The sequence below is a fragment of the Chlamydotis macqueenii genome, chromosome 4 (genome assembly GCF_036417535.1).
Source record: "Chlamydotis macqueenii isolate bChlMac1 chromosome 4, bChlMac1.mat, whole genome shotgun sequence".
Taxonomy (NCBI): Eukaryota; Metazoa; Chordata; class Aves; order Otidiformes; family Otididae; genus Chlamydotis; species Chlamydotis macqueenii.
In genome coordinates, this window is record NC_141559.1 from 74,148,633 (window position 1) to 74,168,947 (window position 20,315).

The 20,315-nt window shown below is 39.8% G+C and overlaps 1 protein-coding gene across 4 annotated transcripts in view; it reads right to left on the reverse strand.

Annotated features, from left to right (window-relative positions):
* Positions 1-3,859: 3,859 nt before the first annotated feature.
* The window catches only part of DOK7 (docking protein 7), a 69,089-nt gene continuing 52,633 nt past the window's right edge, over positions 3,860-20,315 (reverse strand). For 3 of the 4 annotated variants that reach the window (XM_086746696.1, XM_086746695.1, XM_086746692.1), the window contains 4 exons: positions 14,864-14,929; positions 13,728-13,799; positions 10,569-10,721; positions 7,140-8,889 (listed from right to left, as the gene is read on the reverse strand). In XM_086746696.1, coding sequence (XP_086602822.1) covers positions 8,753-8,889; positions 10,569-10,721; positions 13,728-13,799; positions 14,864-14,929 — 428 coding nt within the window. In that variant the 3' untranslated portion in view covers positions 7,140-8,752. Of the gene's footprint in view, positions 3,910-7,139; positions 8,890-10,568; positions 10,722-13,727; positions 13,800-14,863; positions 14,930-20,315 lie in introns of those variants that run through there. The other variant, XM_086746694.1, reaches the window with a different exon arrangement.

A 20,315-nucleotide genomic window follows, 5' to 3' on the forward strand; every position in this document is an offset into this window, starting at 1 on the left:
TGACATTTTGTAAGCTGAGGTGCAAACTGATTTCTGTAGTAGGGCCCTTCTCCAGCTTGCTATGTGTGAGGCTCCCTCTAGCCAGGGTAATACAGCATTTGCAAGAGACAGAGAAGACAGCTTAGCTTCCAGTATATGGCTGCCTCAACAGCTGATCTTGGCTGAGCATTTAGAAGGTTTCCATGCTCTGACTGGGGAGCAGAAGGCAGCTCCCAGCTCAAGAACATGAAGCACATCGGTGTGTACGCTGCCTCTATCCCGGCACACAGGCTCTACAGCTCAGCTTAGGCAGGCATCTCGCCCCGCTGGCCCTAAATGGAGCTGGCAGGGGCTCTAACTCACCTTGTGCTCAGTTCTGCCATTTATTCAGTATGTGTGTTCAGGTGAATTGGTGCACTTACACTCCAGGAAAGAATGTAGGTCCCCAGGCAGGCTCCAGTGTGCCACAGTGCCCAGAAACCAGACCGCTGCACTGGGAGCCAGGCTGCTGAGAGCTCCTCTGCAGGCCCCCACCTAGGCCCACGTGTCAAAAGCCCAAGTACAGCGTTCAGCTCAGGACTAACCCAGTCAGAGGTAACGCACAGGTGACAGGCTTGGGTCACAGACCTTCCTGTCGTCATTTGGCACTGCTTCAGAGAGGTGTTTGGGTTTCAGGTTGGTTTGGTTAAAAAGGTGCCATTTCACATACAAAAATCTATCAGTAAGTAATACACAGGCAGTTCTAAAATCGTTTTTAAGTATAATTTTTCTGTCCATAGCATTTAATTAGAATAGAGAAATAAATTTAAAAGTAATGAAATATAAGTAAATAAATAGAATAGACCATTGCTTTCAATACAACAGACCTACCCTTGTAACAGAGAACGGGGAGCTATGAAAGACGAAGGCTGTATTTTCCATATGCACTATGTTACCTAACAAACAGCTTCTCAATACCAGAATCAACATTTCCAAAAACAACACACAGTTAACAAGTATTTTAGGCCATTCATATAGCACCTGTTGGGAACCAGGTTGTTAATCTGCAGAAAAAAAAAAAAGTTTGTATGGATTTCTTTTACTGGTATCCACAGTCATAAAATGGAAGTGTTCATCAAATCTGTCCAGTTGAGCCAAAATAAATTTATAAACTTCCATCCACAGTAAAGATTTCAAGTTGAGCCATATTTGGTACAGCAACGATTGTAACCCAAATGCTTTTATCAGTAGCCCTTAATGCACTTGCATATCCAGATCTTCATGTATATTGTCCCACCACTCAGCAAAAGAGCGCTCCCCTAAATCAAAAGGAAAACAGTACACAGAGATTAACGCTTAACATGTGAACATAAAACCAATGGATACATTAATACAGCATGGAGATACTGTGTTCCTTCACTGATGTGTTAACTTATCAGAAAGCTATACACATCCGTGTAACAGAACTAATCATTTTCAGTCTCGAAGGTTGCCTGTCAAGAACTGGTCTACTGGAACTAAACCTGGTGATTTCTATAGGGCAAAGCAAGTGGAATCACTTTGAAATAAGCTGCCTACTAAAACAGAACGCTATTTAATGTTCTGCAATTACAATTTTCCAGTCAACTTACTTTAAAGAGGAAAAGGATCTACATTATTTTAAGAGGAAATACACTGAGAACTGGAAACCTGCATATGAAATCCAGTAATTTGCAATGCTTGGCATTGGATCAGGGAGTCTAGCCTCAAAATTTAAATCTCAGTTTCTCATTCAAGAAGACATCTGGACCAGAATCGTTAACTAAATGGGCCTTCAATGGGGAAAAAGTCCATTCTCCAACCTCAGTTCAGACCCAAGCTCTGGGACTCCCATTTACAATTCTGAATATGCCCTGTTACCGTGTAAAGAGTCTCCACTCATGCCAATTCCTGGGGCCATTGGCGATCTAGTATTTGTTCCGGTTTGAAGTTAAAGTAAACAAAAGGAGAGTGAGAAGAACTGTGTGCGAAAACTGATGTCTCGGAAAGAAGAGACTTCCATGGCAAGAGCCTAGAACAGGGGTTACTGCTCATTTCAGTTCCACAGCAGACCACTGGCAGTGGGAAATACAGTAATTTTCTCCCAGTTTTTGTTAGAAATTTTTCAGGTTATACCTTGTTCCTAATCTATACTGAACAGACACAGATTCTTACACAAAAAGCACATTCCAGCAGTCTGAACATCTTCCACACAGGTAAATGTGGCCTGGAACACTCGAGTTACCCTTCTCCAAGCCTTTCTTCAAACAGCTAATAACCATAATCTGTATGGGATGCATATGTCCTAGACCGCGTTTGCTTTAACCCTACTTGGGGAGTCGCTCAACCCTTACCACTGGGCTTGTGCAAACTGACCCTCGTTCCTCTGCAGAGACATGAGCTTTGCAGAACTGCAAAACAGTTTTCATTTATGATTAGTTATTAATTCAGGATATCGTTTTCCAGAGATTTCTTAGGAATTGTTTTCCTTCTCATTTTATTGCCATCTGTATAAACAGTGGTGCTAGAGTTTTTGAAAGAAGAAAACAGCCAATGTATCCCAATAGGGCAGTCAGAAATCCCGATCAAAGTACTGCTGCACTACGTATCTAGGATTGCAGAAGAAACAGGAGTGAGCATGCTTAGCCACAAGCATACAGTGAGAATAAACACAAATTCTCCGTAGCTCCTTCAAACCAAGGAACAGAGCAACTCATCCTGTTCAGCTTTGACCACTTACGGCTTTCCAGTGATGCAGCAGAGGCTGAGAGCAGAGGTAGGCAGGTCAGCATTTTCACGTTGACAACTCTGCTGCTTGGCCACCGGGTTTTCTGAGATCCAGTTGCTTCTGGCTCTTCCTGCACCACTCAGGGCAAGCGCCATGCTGATATACGGCGAGATGGCGTTCCCAACACAGTCCAAATCAAAGATGCAACCAGTGGCAGGCTGTAACCTGCACCTTGACAGTTCCCCAGACAGACAGACAGCAAAGAGAGGGTGTACACACACCAAATGTCGTCAGTGTGAAGGAGAGCTTGGCCAGAGATATGCACACTGGAAGGAGCATCTAGTGTCAGCAGATCTGAACAGCAGCCCACCTGGGACTTCAGTCACCACAGCAAACACATTCTCACAGCTGTCACTCATGGTCACTAGTTTCATGCATTCACTGTAAAAAGCACAGAGATGGAAAAAAAAAAAACATCTAAGACAGTTCCTGGGCTTTCAATAGACCTGACCCATCTCTAGCAAATCTCCCAGCTGTGGTAAATGACACCAGTATAGCTGAAGGCAGAATTAGGTGCACCTTCATGTCAAGTCATGGTGCTCTCTGTGTCACGGGCTCTCCGTAGCAGGGCACAGCTACCACCATCCCTCACCCAACGTACACACTAAGCTTTCATTGACTTTCCACAGAAGAGAAAAACCACACAGGGAGGATAATTCCTTCCAAGGTCTAGACCGCATATGCAGTGCAAGCTTGAGCCATTTACATGACTTGATGCAAGGACAATACGGGAGAGATGCTGTTGCCCGTACAGCATGACAGTCTGCGTCTTTAGAGTGGGCATCAGCATTAACCATCACACAGTTTCTACTCCATTCCTGGTAGAGACAGTGCCAGCACATCTTTTGTTTGCCCGAGGACAGAACCGCAACCTCAGCCTGTTCCAGGAAACTCCACTTCCTTGCTACGACCGCAGTTTGTACCAGCAGCAGCAATCCAGCCGGCGGTCTCCAGCACTGGCCCAAACTGCATTTTACAGACTCACACAGTCTTCTGTTGCCCTGCTGCTGCCCTTCCTCTCAGTACAGCAGCTGCCAAAGGACAACTGTTGCTTTCCAGCTCTCTGTTGAAACCTACCTTCTTCTCCATCAAACTCCCAATATGAATTTTTCCCGTGCTTCCCAATTTGTGTCCAGTACTGCTGACTGTTGGTAGTAAAAGGGCAGAGTGTTACGGTAGCCGAAGGCAGTCCACAGTGTACATGTTCCAACATTAGCAGAGACACCGATGTGTGATGAATCAGAGCAACTCATTACATAATAAAAGTTCGGTATCCAAAGGCCAGATTCCCTTCCGAGCATGCAATCTGCTGTATTTTCTGTATATGAACTATCCATAAATTGCCAGCTCAACCCACAGATGAGTAAAATTTAACTTATACAATAGCAGATGCTAGGGCTTTTTAGGCATTTTTTTTTTAGGGATTTCACAACAGTATAATGTACTGTAGAGACAAATTACTGTCATGCTACTTTTGCTTTATAATCTTACCCCCCCTCTGCACATTCCTCAAATAAGCTGATGCTTGTTATTTCAGTTAAACGGTGAGGTTACATACGCCTCGGTGTACACAGTGGGATAATAAATCTGAATTATTTCTAGATCCTCTGATGCAGACAAATGTTTGAAAGCAAGTAAGTTTTAAAGTTAACTTTCACTCACCCTAAAGTTTTTACCAACCTCAAAGTTTACTTGGCAGCTGCACTTTCCTAAACCTGCCCACTGCCTTATGAAGCTATTTATTGCATCAGAATCCAGGATGTGAATTGCACCTATTTTCCTGTCACTTACGTTTCAGCCTTTCAAAGGAAGGTCCACAGGAGACTTGCTTTAATCTGTAACCCCCTGCTCACTGCTGTCCTAAGTCTTACATAGAGGCTACCCTGAAGCCTGTCATCTTTCAGGGAAAGCATAAAAATGAACTCATCAGAACCCATCCAATTTTTTTTAAATGGCACTTTTCCTTAATTCTATTCACCTACACTGAAAAGACATGTTTATACAGAGCTACTCCTTACAAATATCCAATAAATTCTAATTCTTCCATCCTTACTCCTCTATGATGTTAAATTAACATTTTCTTTTAACCTTGATTGCAAAATAATATTTACACAACTGGCCAAATGAGAGCTGAGCACCTTCCCAGATAAAAGGTGACATAAAAATATTACACAACACAGTCATCTGAAAAAATGCATAATTTTGATAGAAACAAGTGCTTAGTAACCCATAAAATTATGTCTTCTTCTTGTGGTCACTTTAGCAAGGAATATGTGTGTTATCCCAGACAAACTAGAGAAGGTACTTACTGAAGGGTGCATGTTTCAGCACCTCATAAAAAAAAATAAGTGCAATCACTCATAACTCAAATTGAAGTACAGTTTTCCATGCTGCAGTAATTAAAACTGTTTTGTTTACAGCAGAGAGGAAAATGAGGAATTTTGCCAAGCTATTTTCTAAAAACAGCTCTTGGGGCAGATTTTCGCACACATTTAGATGCCTAGACACCTCCTGGCATTTTCCACGATTAGGTGCCAGAGTGCTATTAAAACTCAGACAACTATTTGCATTGTTGGGCAATTAAATGCCTCCAAACTCCATCCCTCCATCCTGCAGCACATGTTAACTTGGAGAAATTCCATCACACCAAATACTTGCAAATAAAAATGTTCGGCTTATGAACAACGCCATAAAACCCGGTGAAGTAGCAGTTACATTGGGCAGTAACCTACTGAGTAGGACTCTCAGAAGGAGGTACGTACACAACACACTGACCGTTATGCCCAAACACCGCACTTGACAGCGAGTTTTCTTATCACAGCAAGCACTGCGCCCTAACTGGCACTTCTGGCACGTTGAAGTATTTCAGGAACATCTTACAGAAGTATCAGCCACATCACATTGTTTGGTTCTTCTGGCAATTAATTCCTCATGCAGGAGGAGATCTGACTCTGGTAGAATGCTACATTAAAAATGAGCAAAGCCTTCATTTTTAACAGCAGAAGTTTCGAGTCACATTTATCTTCAAAACTGTGGGAGATCTTCTGGGGTTTTTTGCAAAGCGCTCTGAATCTGGCATCATCCTAGCAATCACAATCTGTATTTTAGATCACTTACGCACAAGGTTTATGCAAGGCATGTGAATAAGCCCCTAACTTTTTGTACATTACCAGCAGTACTAGAGTTCACCCATGGAGGGTACCTCGTGAGCACAAGCCTGCTCATGGGATTACGGTTCGACTTCCATTTTCCCCAGTTCACTACTGGAAGCTGAAGGCACATTATTTTATTTATTTAGGAAAAAATATTTTCCATTTCTGTGAGCTCCTGTTTTTCAAATGAGGAAACTTTAGTTTCTTCCACAGAAATGTCAAGCCTGTAACTTGACAGGGAGGCCTGCGAGGTGCTGCAAAACCAACCAGTTTTTAACAGATGCAACCATCAGGTTTGGCCTCCTGTGTCAGCATCCCAAACATAATTTAGTGCATGAATATGACGTGAATGTAAAAAATAAGTGAAAGTTCTATTTGTTCTCTTCAAGTGAAGTAAAAAGAAAAAAAAAAAAAAGATAAAAAGAAGCCTAAAAAGTAAAATACTTAATTTGTGGAAAGCCCTATAGGGTAATTACATTGACATTAACAAAGGTTGTAAGTACAAATTTATATCCAGCCATCTAGCAAATCCTAGCTGAAGTTACTATGGCACCCACAAACACATGTGCACAGAAAACCATGTGCATGCACAGATTCACAGCCCTGTTCAACCTGAAAAACATATTTTTAAAGTTGTGTCTCCTCCTGTAAGGCCAGCAGCAATCTGATGACCTTTATTCGGGTCAAATCTTTACCCATGCTGCAAGTCTAGGATTCAACGCAACATACTGAAAGGCAGTCTTTGTAGACAGCCTGGTAATGTATTTTCCTGGTAAATAGATTTTTATGATAAAAATACTGCATCTTCATTATCTGTCATGATGGAAAACGCTGCATTTCAGTGCATCAGGCAAGCTACACTTGTTTTAAACATTAAATATAAATAAGCACATAGCAAGAGATCTAACCCTGCGAGTCCTCCAGTGGAGGATCCTTAATTGAACAGCAGTTTGGTTAGATAAACCTGGTCCCAGGGAGCCCTAAGTCCTGGCCATTCCAGTTGTACTGGATATGTGTTTACAAAGCAGATCACCACTGTCCATTTGTCAAATAAGAAAAATCTTTTAAACTGGGAATCTTGGAAGACATTTATTTTCCCTTCAGAAGTATGCTAGGCTGATAAACAGAAAAGTACATCTTAGCACAGGACAGATGACAATGGCAATTGTCAACTCTCAAACACATTTTTATTTACTTGAGAGATTTCTGATACTTTACATTATTATTGAGGCTACATTCAAATAAATTTATAGGTTAAATTCTGCCTCAAAAACAAACACCCGCCTCTCCTTCTAAGTCACTTAGTGAAACCCTCACTGGCACAAAACTAACACTCACCAATCTGAATTATAAGGCACGTCTGAAAAACAGAATTGGGCTGTGATACTGTATTTTAAGAGGACATAGGCAAAAAACCATAATACCCAAGATATCACTCCTGATAACTTCTGGAAGTCAAAGTTGTTATGTTATTGCAGGTCAAAATTTAGTTTTCTTGATAAGTACACTGCTTTGTTAGTGTAGTGTCACTGCGACCACATTTTATTTAAATAACATTTTGTATCAGGACAAATACATAGAACACAAGAATTACATAGACAATGCAACATAAGAAACTAAGTCAAGTTTTGAATCATATAGCCTCACTGTACAAAAGCAAGATGCCAAAGACTCCTGGATAAACCTATATTACAACAGAACAACCTGTTGTGCCTCAATTCTGTTGCATCTTGAAGACTTCATGCTCTTACACAGAACTGGTTTTACGCTGTTTAGGGACAGTAGAGAATTATTCAATGAAAATTTTAGCTTCAAGGTGGATGATCTGGTTTTGATGCTGGTTTACATTAGGGGTGGTTTTGGAGATATAAATAAAGGACTCTGTTTTCAAAAGTAAATGTTCCATTTGAGTACCTTGATTTTAAGATCTTCTGCATGAGAAACCTGAAACCTGATTTTCAAAGCGATATGTATGTTCAACTCCAGGAAAATTGCTAAGAATTACAGGTATTCAGCAGCTATGAAATCAAAGCCTATGGTGTCTAAAACAGGGTTTCCAAGAACAGAAGCACCCAAAATGTCCCTTCACATTACTTTGGTTTATAGGCATAATTAAATTAACTAACTTGTTTGTGTGTGCTCTTGTCTGTATGCATACACATATGCATCCCTGACACTGCAGCTTTTAAATTTGGGCAACTTTAGCCAAAGCTACAGAACTGTTGGTGAGGTATAAAACTGAATTACCCATAGGTAAAGTTAAGCATGTCCATAAATAACCATATAAATTGAACAAAACTGTGCCTGCCAAAAATCAGGCACTGAATTTTCTTGCTTTTGTAAGAGTACATTAATATATTAATAGAAGTTTTACATATTTTATACACTCAGATATATACATATATTTTACCGGTAATGTGTGCTTTCATACATACATTTCCAAACATATGTGTACACCTACCACACACACACTCACGTTCCCTTATCTGCACACATTCAAGTTCTTTATTTTTAAAGAAAATGCCACCATTTAATAAACACTGGAATTGGTTCCAGGTTCTCCAGGATTTTTGAATTATAGAAAAACATAACTTACATCTGTCATTGCGTATGAAAAAAAACCCTGGACTTTACAAACAGATTAAAATAAAAAGAAAGACCTCACACCTCATGCTACCAGCTTTCCAATTAGGAATCAGCGTATTGGAATGAATCTGGTATAATGCTATAAGCAATGGCAGCTTTTTGTATGAGTATTTTTTACAATAAATGTGAATCTTTTGGAAGATAAATTAGTACCAATTTATGGTGAGCAAAAAGTTCTTTCCTAGACAGGTCACTGCTGAGCCCCTTTCTTCTTCTGCTCTAGCTCCTGCAAGCGTTCCTCCCGGCACTGAGCATGCTGCGTTCCCACTTTGTGGGCTGTCTCGGTGGCTGCAATGTCAATCTGTGCATACCGGGATGATCCACTCCCTGAAATACCAAATGGCACCATGTAAAACACTATACTCCTCATATATTCCTGGGTAAAACTGACCCAAGCATTAAGCCATCAAGACACTCCTTCCATAGATTTCCCAGATGATCTTGGTCTGGTCTTTACAGCAAGCTCTATGAAAGGAGTAAGATGATAGCCACAATTAAAAAAAAACAAAAAAAACCAAAAAACAAACAAACAAAAAAAACCAAACCAAACCTCAAAAGCCTTGTTATCTATGTATTTTGCTATCTAGTTTTCTTCAAATAAGAAAATGAACCACTTGCATTTCTGCCCCAGGTTTGAATCTCCACCTCTACACCTCCCAGTAGAAGACAAAAATTAACTCAGCTCTCCCATTTCTGGGAGGCTTCATCCGCAGGTTATTAGGAAGTAAGTGAATAACACCTGGTATTTGAAAAGAAAACACCATTGGCCGGGCAGTTGGAAGGGATTCTTCTTTGTCTGGATTAGGCACTCTGTGCCTAAACCACCTTCAGCCTCAGACAGAATGACAGTTTAGTCCAATAATCGGCAATAAGGGAGACAGAAGCTGCTCAGCCTGTTCAGGAACAGAACAGTTCTGTACGGGTTCAGACACACAACTCTGGAGGTTGTGAAAACTTTAGTATGAAAAACCAAAATATTTATGGTCATTAAAGGCACCTTCAAAGTTATACAAGTTGAGCATGGGAGGGTAGTTGACATTTAGGAAAGTTTATGTCAGTTTATGGAAATGGGCTTTCATTCTTAATGCCTTGGTTCACTGTCTTTAAAATGAAGATAAAACATCACTTTTACATCTCAACAGGGTGTTGTACAGAGAACGGCATTAAAGTCTGGAAGAAGCTTAGAATTACTTAACTAGAGCCATATAAACAACCTAAGAGGAAAGTCTTAGCATTTCAAAGTCAATAGACTTGCTAAAATTAAAAGTATACAAAATAAAATCTCAATAGCTGAAAATTAGACATGGAAAACCCATTAATACCAAGTGTGAGCAATTAAATGCCAGATCCTGATCAGGGACTTTCTGTAAGGAGGAATGCATCTCTAAATGACAGTACACGGTAGCTATAATGCATATTTATGTGCTAATTGTCCAAGTTAAGCATTAAAAGTAAAATACACAGATCCAGACAGAAGAATATTTTTTTAAAAAATAATCAAATACTTGGGCTGGCTTCCTCTCTGCAGCACTTTCATACACCCTCATGGACAGCAGATAGAAGAACATTGGGTTCTATTCTCAAGCATTTGCTGCATGGCTCAAGTCAGTATCTTCAGGAGCAAGCCCTGTGCAGCTACACCCACAGCTCTATTTCTGAAGGCAAGCAAGGAAAATTAAGCAAGTGTAGACCTAATATGTGTGATGAAAATCTTGAGAACAAGAAGCAAATTACTGTCTGTCAAAATCCACAGTCACAGAAATGTTCACTTTAGAAAGAGTACATACACAATGCACCTGTCAGAAGGATGCAACATCTTAAAGAACCTCATTACTTCAAAATCTTTTCCAAAAGAGTTGGCAATTACAAGAACTGCCTCACAAATGTACCAGGGGTTCAACTTCTCTGTTAGCAAGAGCCCATGGGTAGATGATAAATTAAGATTCCCAATACAGTCTGCATTACTGCTTCCTTTGCTGTTTAAATAGTACTTCAGCCTTCCTTACCTCTAATGCTTGTGCTGGGCTCTTGAAGTTCCAGTTCCATGTAATGAAGTTGTTTTTTGGAAGTAGGGCTGACAGGAATATTAACATAGGTGGCTGTCTCGCTGTGGGGTCGATCTGATGCAGGAATATCAGCTGAATAACCTACTGCTCCTTCTACAATAAATAACAAGTTATTATAGACACTGTTTGCAATGACCAGTGATGCCTTTCATAAAAACGCAATGTTCCATCAAATGTTCTGAAAGCACACATTCAGCAGCAACAGCTTGCCAAATGGTACAGGTGTAGATCGGACATGAGAAGAGTAAAGTTTCTACAGAAAAGATCCTGAGAGAATGATCAAGGTGGGATCTATGCAGAAGACCATAGACCACAGCCAGTGATCTCACTGGTGTGACAGAAAGCAAACACTATGCAGAATTTTTTAAACAGAAGCAACGTACGCAACACTACCTCCCAAGGTTTTCAGCTCTAACTCAGGTTAGTAAAGCCTTCTATGAAGCAATCTCTTCTAGGAAGATGTGGACTATTATATTATCTGCAACAGAGCAAACAAAATCACTAGAAGTTCAGAAAGCACATCCCGAAAACAGGGACTGAAGAACTGCTATAAAGCAAGGGGAAGGCAAGTTTAAGGAGACAATGTTGACAGCTTCCCTGTGCTCAGCTGAAAAAGACAGGAATGATGCCAAGTGGGGACAGACCAAGTAATAAAAGACTTCAATTGCAGGAAAAAAAGAAGAAGATTAGACAGTGGGAAAACCTTTCTAATAGTAAAGATCACAAGAACACTAGAGGAAATCTCATAGAAGCTGAAGAATTTCTGCATCTAAAAAATTCTAAAATAGAGATAGACTAACACCTAGTAAGGAAACAGTTTTCTGTAAAGTGACTCTGACTGAAAAACAACTTTTTTTGTCTACTGGATGAATTCTCAAGACTTCTTCTAGAGCTACTTTAAAGTAGTCCAGGAATAACAAAAAACTTCCCAGAATTACCTAGGCTACAGCAGACCCAAATACAAACCTGTATTCCCCGTGTGCTTGGGCAAGGCTTTGAGTCACATTTTCGTTGTCCTACTCACCTCCCTGTCCAGTTCAGTTGAAGTTCTTACCCTTTAACACTTCCTGCTGTTAAGTTAACTTGGGACAGAGGAGTGCACAGGAAAAATGGTATCACTTTCACGTTCTCCTTTTCCCTGAGGGTCTCCCAGTAAGCCTTTCCTTGTCCCCACATAAAAATCATATTAAAACTTTATTTGTCCAAATCACTGCTTTTGTTTTCTGCCCATTCAGACAGCGTTGAGATGTGAATGGAGAGGCAGTAGGTGATCAAGGCTTTTTAGAGCCCAGGAGACAATTACTTCTTATATCCAACCAACAGCAGCTGTGAAAAACCATTAAGGGGAACTTTTTTTCTTCTTCTTGGACTGTATTATGAACAGCAGAGATAGCTCATACAAAGTCAGGCAACAGTAAGAGTTGTGAGAGGCTACAGCAGGTTCCAGGATAATGGAATTTCTCCAGGCTTAAGCTATTTAAATCAAAGGAGCCTACTGTGGAGTCCAAAATTTTAAAAGCCTTGAAAACTGGCCAATTTTCTGACAGATTTTCATAAAGAAAACATAGGAACATCCACAAAGTAACCGAACTTTTTTCTGACTGTCAGACTTCAAGTTATTGTTCCAAAGTCAGGTGTTAGAAAACATGAGAAAATGAGAAGAAAAAATGAGGAGAAAAAAAAAAAAATCAAACAGAAGAAATTTCTTTATCTTCATCAAATGTAATTATCAGAAATTATTCTCAATTATTCTGTCTAAAGTATTTCAAAAGAATTTGGCCTGACTGTGCCAAAAGGGATTCAGCAGAACCATAGCACTGAAAATTTACATCCCAAATAGCTAAAGTTGTAAGCAAATGACAATCTTAAGGCCTGATACAGAGTCATGATTAGTCATGAAGAAAAAGGTAATTTTTAAAGCCTTTCTATATGGTGTTAAACTGATGTAGCAGGAGTTTAAGTGAAGTCTCCTCAAAGCTAGCTAGCATGAAAACTAGCAAACTTCTCTAGAGAGCTAAGTAGTTGAAAGGTTTCAGGAACTGAATGTCATACCTAATGCAGACAAGTCAAGTGATTTTCCTGAGAAGTGAAAAAACACACATGGAGAAAAACATGTTAATTGGTAGGGCTTTGTGGAAGAAAAGCAACAGAAACACATAGAATAAAGAAACTCCAGCAACAATGAAATATTCTTCTCAAAGGAAAAAAAAAAAAAACAAAAACAAGAACAAAGTTGGGCAAACTGGAATAGAAGGAAAGGAAAAGTCTTCTGTTGTTTAGTCTGTGCTGTCTCAATAGAAACTGTGCTTTCTTTGTAAACACAGAAATACTTGGCTTTTCATTTTCCTTCAAATATATAAAAAAAAAACTCATTAGACACTAAAAATTGGCTTGTATTTGTTTGAAGAAAAAGGTTTATTTGAAAAGAATAAAACAGTCAAAAGCTCAGAGTCTCCTACTAAGAAAACAAAGCACACATGGAGCGCCATGGACAAAGACAGTGCTTTCAGCAGTCTGTTCCGGGTGGACAGAGGTAGAAGATGCTTACCAAAAAAGGTCAGAGGACCAGTATTTGAGACCATTACGGAAAGAGAATTTGAGAGAAAAAAACAGACCAAAACACATGGTTACAACTTCTGAAAGAATTGGTAGAATATCATGACTGCTTGTAGAGAAAGGGGGAAAAGGCAGGAAGAAAAGAAGACAGTTAAAGAGAAGAGTAGAAGAGAAGCTGCAATGGAACTGAAATGAGGGGGGAAAGAAAGGAAAAAATAGTATATTGGGGAAGGAAGAAGAAAATTATATTTGAAAGTGGTATTTTAGCCTTTCTTTACCAAGTGTTAGTTATTCATATTTTCTACCCTATGGAGGGACCATTCTCAGAAATGTACAATAACACAGAAAGAAACCCAACCCCGTAAATACAGCCCTGAGGATAAGTGTGTGTGTGTGTGTGCATGAATATGCATGTAAAGCTGACATGTTTGAAGGGCAACACTTCAGAGATAAACATTTAGAAGAGACCACAGCGAAAAAGGAAGAAGAAACAGGAGATGTTAGTGCCCTGTGATGCAACTGGCTGCAAAGATCCGTACTCACCAGGTTCCTCAGGGCTGGTAGGAGTCCCAGGTTCTGCAGGAACTGTCAGCATCTCATAACCACCTTTAGGACCTAGAATACACGAACACCATCAACAGCTTTGGATTTAGGAATCTGCACAATGAAAGCATATAATTTTCTGGTTTTGACTTGTAACCTTCTAATCTGAATAATCATACCAAATAATCTTAAAAAGTATAAACAGTGGCTAGTGTTGACTTTTCTGAGTGGTCATGCCAACATTTTCTAATGAGTGTAACACTAGGGAAACAAACATGAGGACATTTTTACAAGTATTCACACTGAAGGCCGCTGAAGTCAACAGTGTGTTTTGCTGTACGTCGATGTGGGAGCAAAGCTGTCTTGAACGCATGAATCAGGGAGAAGTGCGTGGGTGATATGGGAGCATCTGGAAGACTCTTGTTAAAATTCCACCTCCAGCATGATAGATAACTTCTTGATTTCTGACAAAGCTCTGTAGAAAATGCTTAAACTAGCCCTTCCAAAGATAACTTTGCCTTCAAGTGCAAATTGTTGTCTTTGCAAGAAGCCGGGTTACACAACATCAGCGGTCCTTCCAGACCACTAGGCTGAAAAAAGATGCCCATGTTCCCTCATGATCTCAGACTCCACCTCAGTTCAAACAAGGCAAGCCAAAATGCTATGCCCATAGAATTAACATATTGGGATTAATTTTGAACGACGCACACTTATAATTTTATCTGCTGGTGTTGTTTTTTTCTCAATTCTCATGAAGAAGTATCTTTAAATGTGGTGGGGGTTTTTCCCCAACATGTCGTTGCTAGGGTACAGGATTTCTCATGGCCTGAGGTACGGTTTTTTTGGTGGGTGTCTTTTGTTAAAGTGCTGGCAGCATTTTACTGCTGTGAATAAGATTACTGCCTATGCTCTGACACTTATCTCATCTGTCACTGCCTCTTCCAAACTTATCCCATCTGTCAATGCCTTTCTAGCAAAAACCCAGCAAAGCAAAAAACCCAAAGAAACACCTAAGTCTTACAACAGGGAATCAAGTCATGCATTACCTTTAACATTTTCTGAAGTTTAAAATAATTGAAGTTTAAATTAATTTAAATTTACATGCACACAAATACCGCATAACCACTTATACTTACCAGCCTGGAGACTGTGCCCTTTATGCACTTTCAAAGACCCAGAAGCTGCCATGACAGAAGCACCACCTGTTTTCAAAGAGAGATATTCACATTAAATCTAAATATCTGCTGCTATTATTAGATATCTGCTGTGCATCAGCATTCTTCTTAGATGTTTCTGAAACATCAAGAAAAGTTTCAATAAGAATTACAAGTCATTGTTCTTCATTTAGGCAATATTTCTTTTTTTTTTTTTTCTAATTTCTTTATCCTGAGATTGTGGTATTATAATCTAATTTTGTTGTTTTCTTTCTTTAGAAAGAGAGGATGCCTTCTATAAAACTTCAGGTACTGGCCTCCCTGTTTGTGGTGAGTACTACCTTACTCACAGAGACAGTTGTCTTGAACTGAGAAATAAAATGGCAATGAAAGCTGAGCGGGGAGTTTCCTTTGCAATCCATAATGTAGTTTTGGCAACCACAAAATTTAAAGTGGATATTAAAATCTCATCAGACTAGATCCAAAACCCATTAAAGTTATTGGGAAGAACCATATTCCACTTCAGTAGTCCACCATCCAGTTTTAGACATGCATACATAAACTGGGGCAGGGTGAAGGGTAGGCAAAGTCCACGGGGTTTGAATCCAGGTCATAGCTGGTTCTTGTGAAATACCGTTCCAAGTGTTACAGCCAGGAAAGCTTTACCGAGGGCACGTCAGGTGGCACAGTCAGTCTCCTTTCCCAGCCCCATTCAGATCAGCAGGAAGCTGCCCCAGGTACAGCATTAGATGCAGAAGTTTGAGGAAACAAGAGCTAGCGACTCTGAAACCTGCAGAGTGGTACACATGCAGTGTGGTTTGTCTACACACACATCTCCATCCTTTATTTAACCAGCAAACTAATCAGCATTATTCCTACCTGTTCAGTTAGCATTACCCCTATCCAGCCACGGATGTCTTGTCTCTACTGTGGGCACCTCAATCAAGATGAGTGGCATTGACTTCCCCACATGAATATTTTTGAGGGAACTTCTTGTGCAAGTAAATGGTACTTAACAGAAAGAACGTAGGAGGCTGTGCTTATGAGTAACCCTGCCACCGGTGACAGGGCAGCTGTGCCACGTGCTGCTGGGAGTTGGGGATGAGGCATAAAATTAACGCTCTCTTCTAAACTGATGAATAGTCTCTGAGCAGGTGAGACACTTCTCTGCAAATTGTTTTTAAAATAGCATCCAAAAATTATCATAATTCTTATGCAACATGAAGAAATTCTGTAAGATAAATAGCAGCCTCAAATACCTAAGAAATCTGCCCGACATAGGAACCTAAAGAAAACAGCGATTTCTTATTTTTTTCCCCTGTATAAAGTATATACTCATACAATTTTTTTTCTAAATCTAATAATTTGCAAGCTTATTCCTACACTTTTATAAAAAAAAAAAATCTAAATTAAAGCCACAGATTATTTCACTAAAGGAGGACAATGTATTAGAAAAATAATAAACACCTATCCCCGAGTGCACAACCAAACTAAAGCCATTAATTTTGTAGTCTTTGTGCACACAAGAGCATATATATGGTAATTCAACACCACAAAAACGATTTGCAAGCATACCCTACTGAGAAACTGATTTTTTACTTTAACAAATGAGTTCAGATTGTAGAGCCTTTACATGCCTTGGCGAGGACATAACCACTAAAAACGTTATTTGAAATTTTGTTTTTAACAAGACTGCTGATAAAAATAAACACAACTATAGGACAGCCCTGGACTAGCTGATTTACTTATATTTTCACTGTAACTGATCTTCCTTTTTCTTACCTCTGAGCATCCTGTCTCTGCATTATTAAGCATATCAGAATATGTTTTATGCAGCTGAAAGCCTTACCTTAATTTGAAGAAAGATTACAGCTTTAAGCTAATTGCAGCTTCATCACAAAAGTTGGGGAGGCGGGGTTTCTCCCTCAAAAACTTAACATAATTCAGCAGAAATCATTCCAGAGGAAATGTGGATTTTTAAGCAACATTTTTAGGATTTGTGAAAAGCACACAGGACAGAAAAGGAGATTTAAAACAGTAAGATATTCCAATCCATTTATGGTCAAGTTGAAGTTTTCACATTTGGAGCTTGTTTAAAAGAACTATTTTAATGCTTCAGGATTTGACCTGTTGCATTTTCCTCATTTTCAAATCTGGCAACTAACAAATATTTACATAGTCAAATCTCTCATGGAATTTTTTTTGAAGTTTTGAACTGCATTGTATAAACACATCTCAACAGAGATAGACCTAGATATTTTTCTTCCTCCTTCTTTACAGCTACCATATAAACTGGTTTGTTTCACAGTTATGAATCCTAGGATAATACTTGCAGAAATGGAAAAAGTAAGTTAGGAAGAAAAATTTCTAAACATATAAAGCATCCAGCAGGACAGAGATGCTCCCTTCCATCACCCTTTTTGTATTACAAGGGATTGCTAAGAATAATATTTTCAGTTTCCCCGGCCGTCCAGTTCTGTGTGGCTGACTTGCTCAAGTCCTTCTTAAAACCGAGTAGCTCATCAAGAGGGTTATTTCTGTGCCACTATCCTCAGCGTGCAAGAGGAAGAAGATATTAAAGATGTGACAAAATGAAAATATGCTGCAGAATATTTTGCATCCCTACACATGATTAGACTCAAATGTCTGATGTAGCTGAGTGAAGACAATCACTATTTGAAACATTTTTCTAACTTCATAGGCTTTTCTTTTTGCTCATTCTTCAAAAATAAGCACAGTTTACAGCACATGTGCTACAAGAAAGAGCCATGAAAAAAAAATTAACAAAAGAGAGGGAAGCTGGAGTATGTGCTATAAACTGAGCCCAGACAGTTTACATTTTCAAATCCTGTCACCTATCACAACATGGCCAGTGAGCAGACGTGCAACACTACGCTGCATTCACCGGGTGATCACTTCCTCCTGCCCAGCCTCTACTTTGCCTTCATGGAGTAGGTCACAAACTCTGCAGGTCTGGGCTATTAAATCTGCTGGCAAGGAGGTAGGATAGAAGAAAACACTCTGCTCTATGATAAATTCTTGCTTCTAATTGGATTTAAACTACCTTTATTATGAAGTACCACTCAGCCATGCACCATTTCCATCTCCTCCTTTGAAAACAGATACCTTGCTTAAAAGACCATCCAAAGCTTCTGGTTAACAGGAGAAATACTGTAAGTGCACCAGGAGGTTTTTTCATGTAAATGTAATAAAAGACTTCTGGTGCTCTGTAATTGCCGTGTAAAACTTCTTTAAGTTTGCTACTCTTCAGTTTTCAAAGTGATTTCATATGTTTTCTGCTATACGAACAGCATTATTTGCAATACATAAAAGCTGAAGATGATGCTTAAAAATGCTTACTTGCTCCTCTCTCTAACAGTCAACTTCAGAAGTAGTAAAATTACTCAAAATTAGAAATGCATTCAAGCACAGTGACTGTTCAAATATTGCCCCGCAAAGATGCCTGTTTACTGAGCCCAAAATAATCACAGAGGATCTAACCTCCTTGAGCTATTATTCACCTTCCCATGCTGCAGGCCCACTCCAGCCAAGCCTCATATCCTTAAAAATGCAGAAGTGTTAAGCTAGAATCATTATAATTTTCCTCTACCAGGAAACTCAGTGTCTGTCTGTTGAAAAATGCACCTTCAAAGATGCTTTACATATATTTGCTCCAAAAATCTTGATGTATCTGAAGCTCAAGATCTACATTGGCCAAGAATTAAAGTCACATACTATGTTTCCTTAATAGGAAAAAAAATATTTTTTTTTAAATGAAGAGCTGAAATAATCACTGTTTGCAAATAAGGTCCCTCACCTTTGTGTTCTAGAAGGCTGAGGTATGTAGTTTTCCCAGATTTCAGTTGTCAGAGAAGGCATGGGGAAGCAAATCAGGAATACAGAAAAAGCTGGACTAGAGGGTCACTGCGGCATGGACTTACCAACTCCTGTCACCCTAAAACAGGAAAGAGGAACCCGCTGGTCCTACTCATCCCAGAGCACGAAGCAGCAGCATTTGGATCATTCATTAGCACATGGTTTCACCACAGTGACTTTTTTTTCCCCCTCCTGTCAGGCCCCTAGTAATTCAGATAGTCACTAAGGCCAAGGTTTAGCTTGCAAATGCAATACGTATTTTAATCACCTTACTTTTTCTGAGCTCCTATTTTTCCTCCCGTAAGGAATTATTTTGAGTGCACTTACAAAATAAGCACAATTAAGAAAGAGCATGCCATATTATGGCAGGGTCTTATTAATCAGTTTCTCATTACAATACAGCTCTTCTATCGCAGTGCTTGGCCCTGTGAGGTATGACATATCTATGGTGGACAGTGTTCAGCACACACTCCTTTATTGGCTCAATAAAAGTATCACAGCCTACTTTGTCTTCCTACATCTGAAGAGCTGGCAACACATTTCCCAAAAAAAAAAAAAAAAAAAAAAATTGTGAATTATAAATTATTTTCAACCTCAGGAACAACAACGAACAGAGTATGGCCTAGATTCTTCTATCTCACTGCTCTCAATTAATTCCTTGAAAGCTTACTCCTAAGCTTGGAACAGAAGTATCAGGCTGCATAGGTTTGCAACAAAAATTTTCAAAATGCATGAAAGAAACCCTGTTTTTCATCATAAAAGCTAAGTTGTCAGACAGCTGTGTTCATTTTCAGTATCCATCTGTTATATACTTAATTTTATTCTTTTTATCTCCCTACCTTGACTCGTTATCTACCTAAGAACAATTTAATAGAAATACAATGTTCATAATCAGCGTTCAGCTGACATTTCAGCTGAATTCCAATCCACAGCACTGTATTATGTTTATTCCTTAATGCATTGATGTGGTTTTGTTTAGTAGGGGGGGGCCCTAAGGTAGTAGCTTCTGCGGGAAACTGCTAGAAGTCGCTCCCCTTTGTTCAGTGGACTTGGCCGGGCCTAGGGCGGACCTGCTGCTGGCCAAGGCCGAGCCAATTGGTAGCAGAATGTTCCATGATAACACCTCTGTGATAATGCATTTAAGAAGGGGAAAACAGGAAAAAAAAAAAAAAAAAAAAAAAAAGAGAAGAGAAGATGTGAAGAAGCTGAGTGGGGGCAGAGGCACAGAGGAAGAGGCATGGGCCTCGTGGGCCTTGCAGGCTTCACCCTCTGGCCTCTCACCAGGCAGCCAACTGGGCCCGACTCGGCCCGGCCCAGCTGCAAGAAGTGGAGAGGAGAGGAGATGGATGATGTGAAGAGATTCTGAGAGGTGTCTGCCTGCCTGTTGTGAAGAACTTTTCTTGTGAGAGGAACGGCTGCAGATGCCAAGGTCAGTGAAGAAGGAGCTGCAGCTCCTGGCCAAGATTCCCCTGCAGCCTGTGGTGACGACCATGGTGGAGCAGGTTGTCCCCCTGCAGCCCATGGAGGTCCACGGAGGAGCAGAGATCCACTTGGAGCC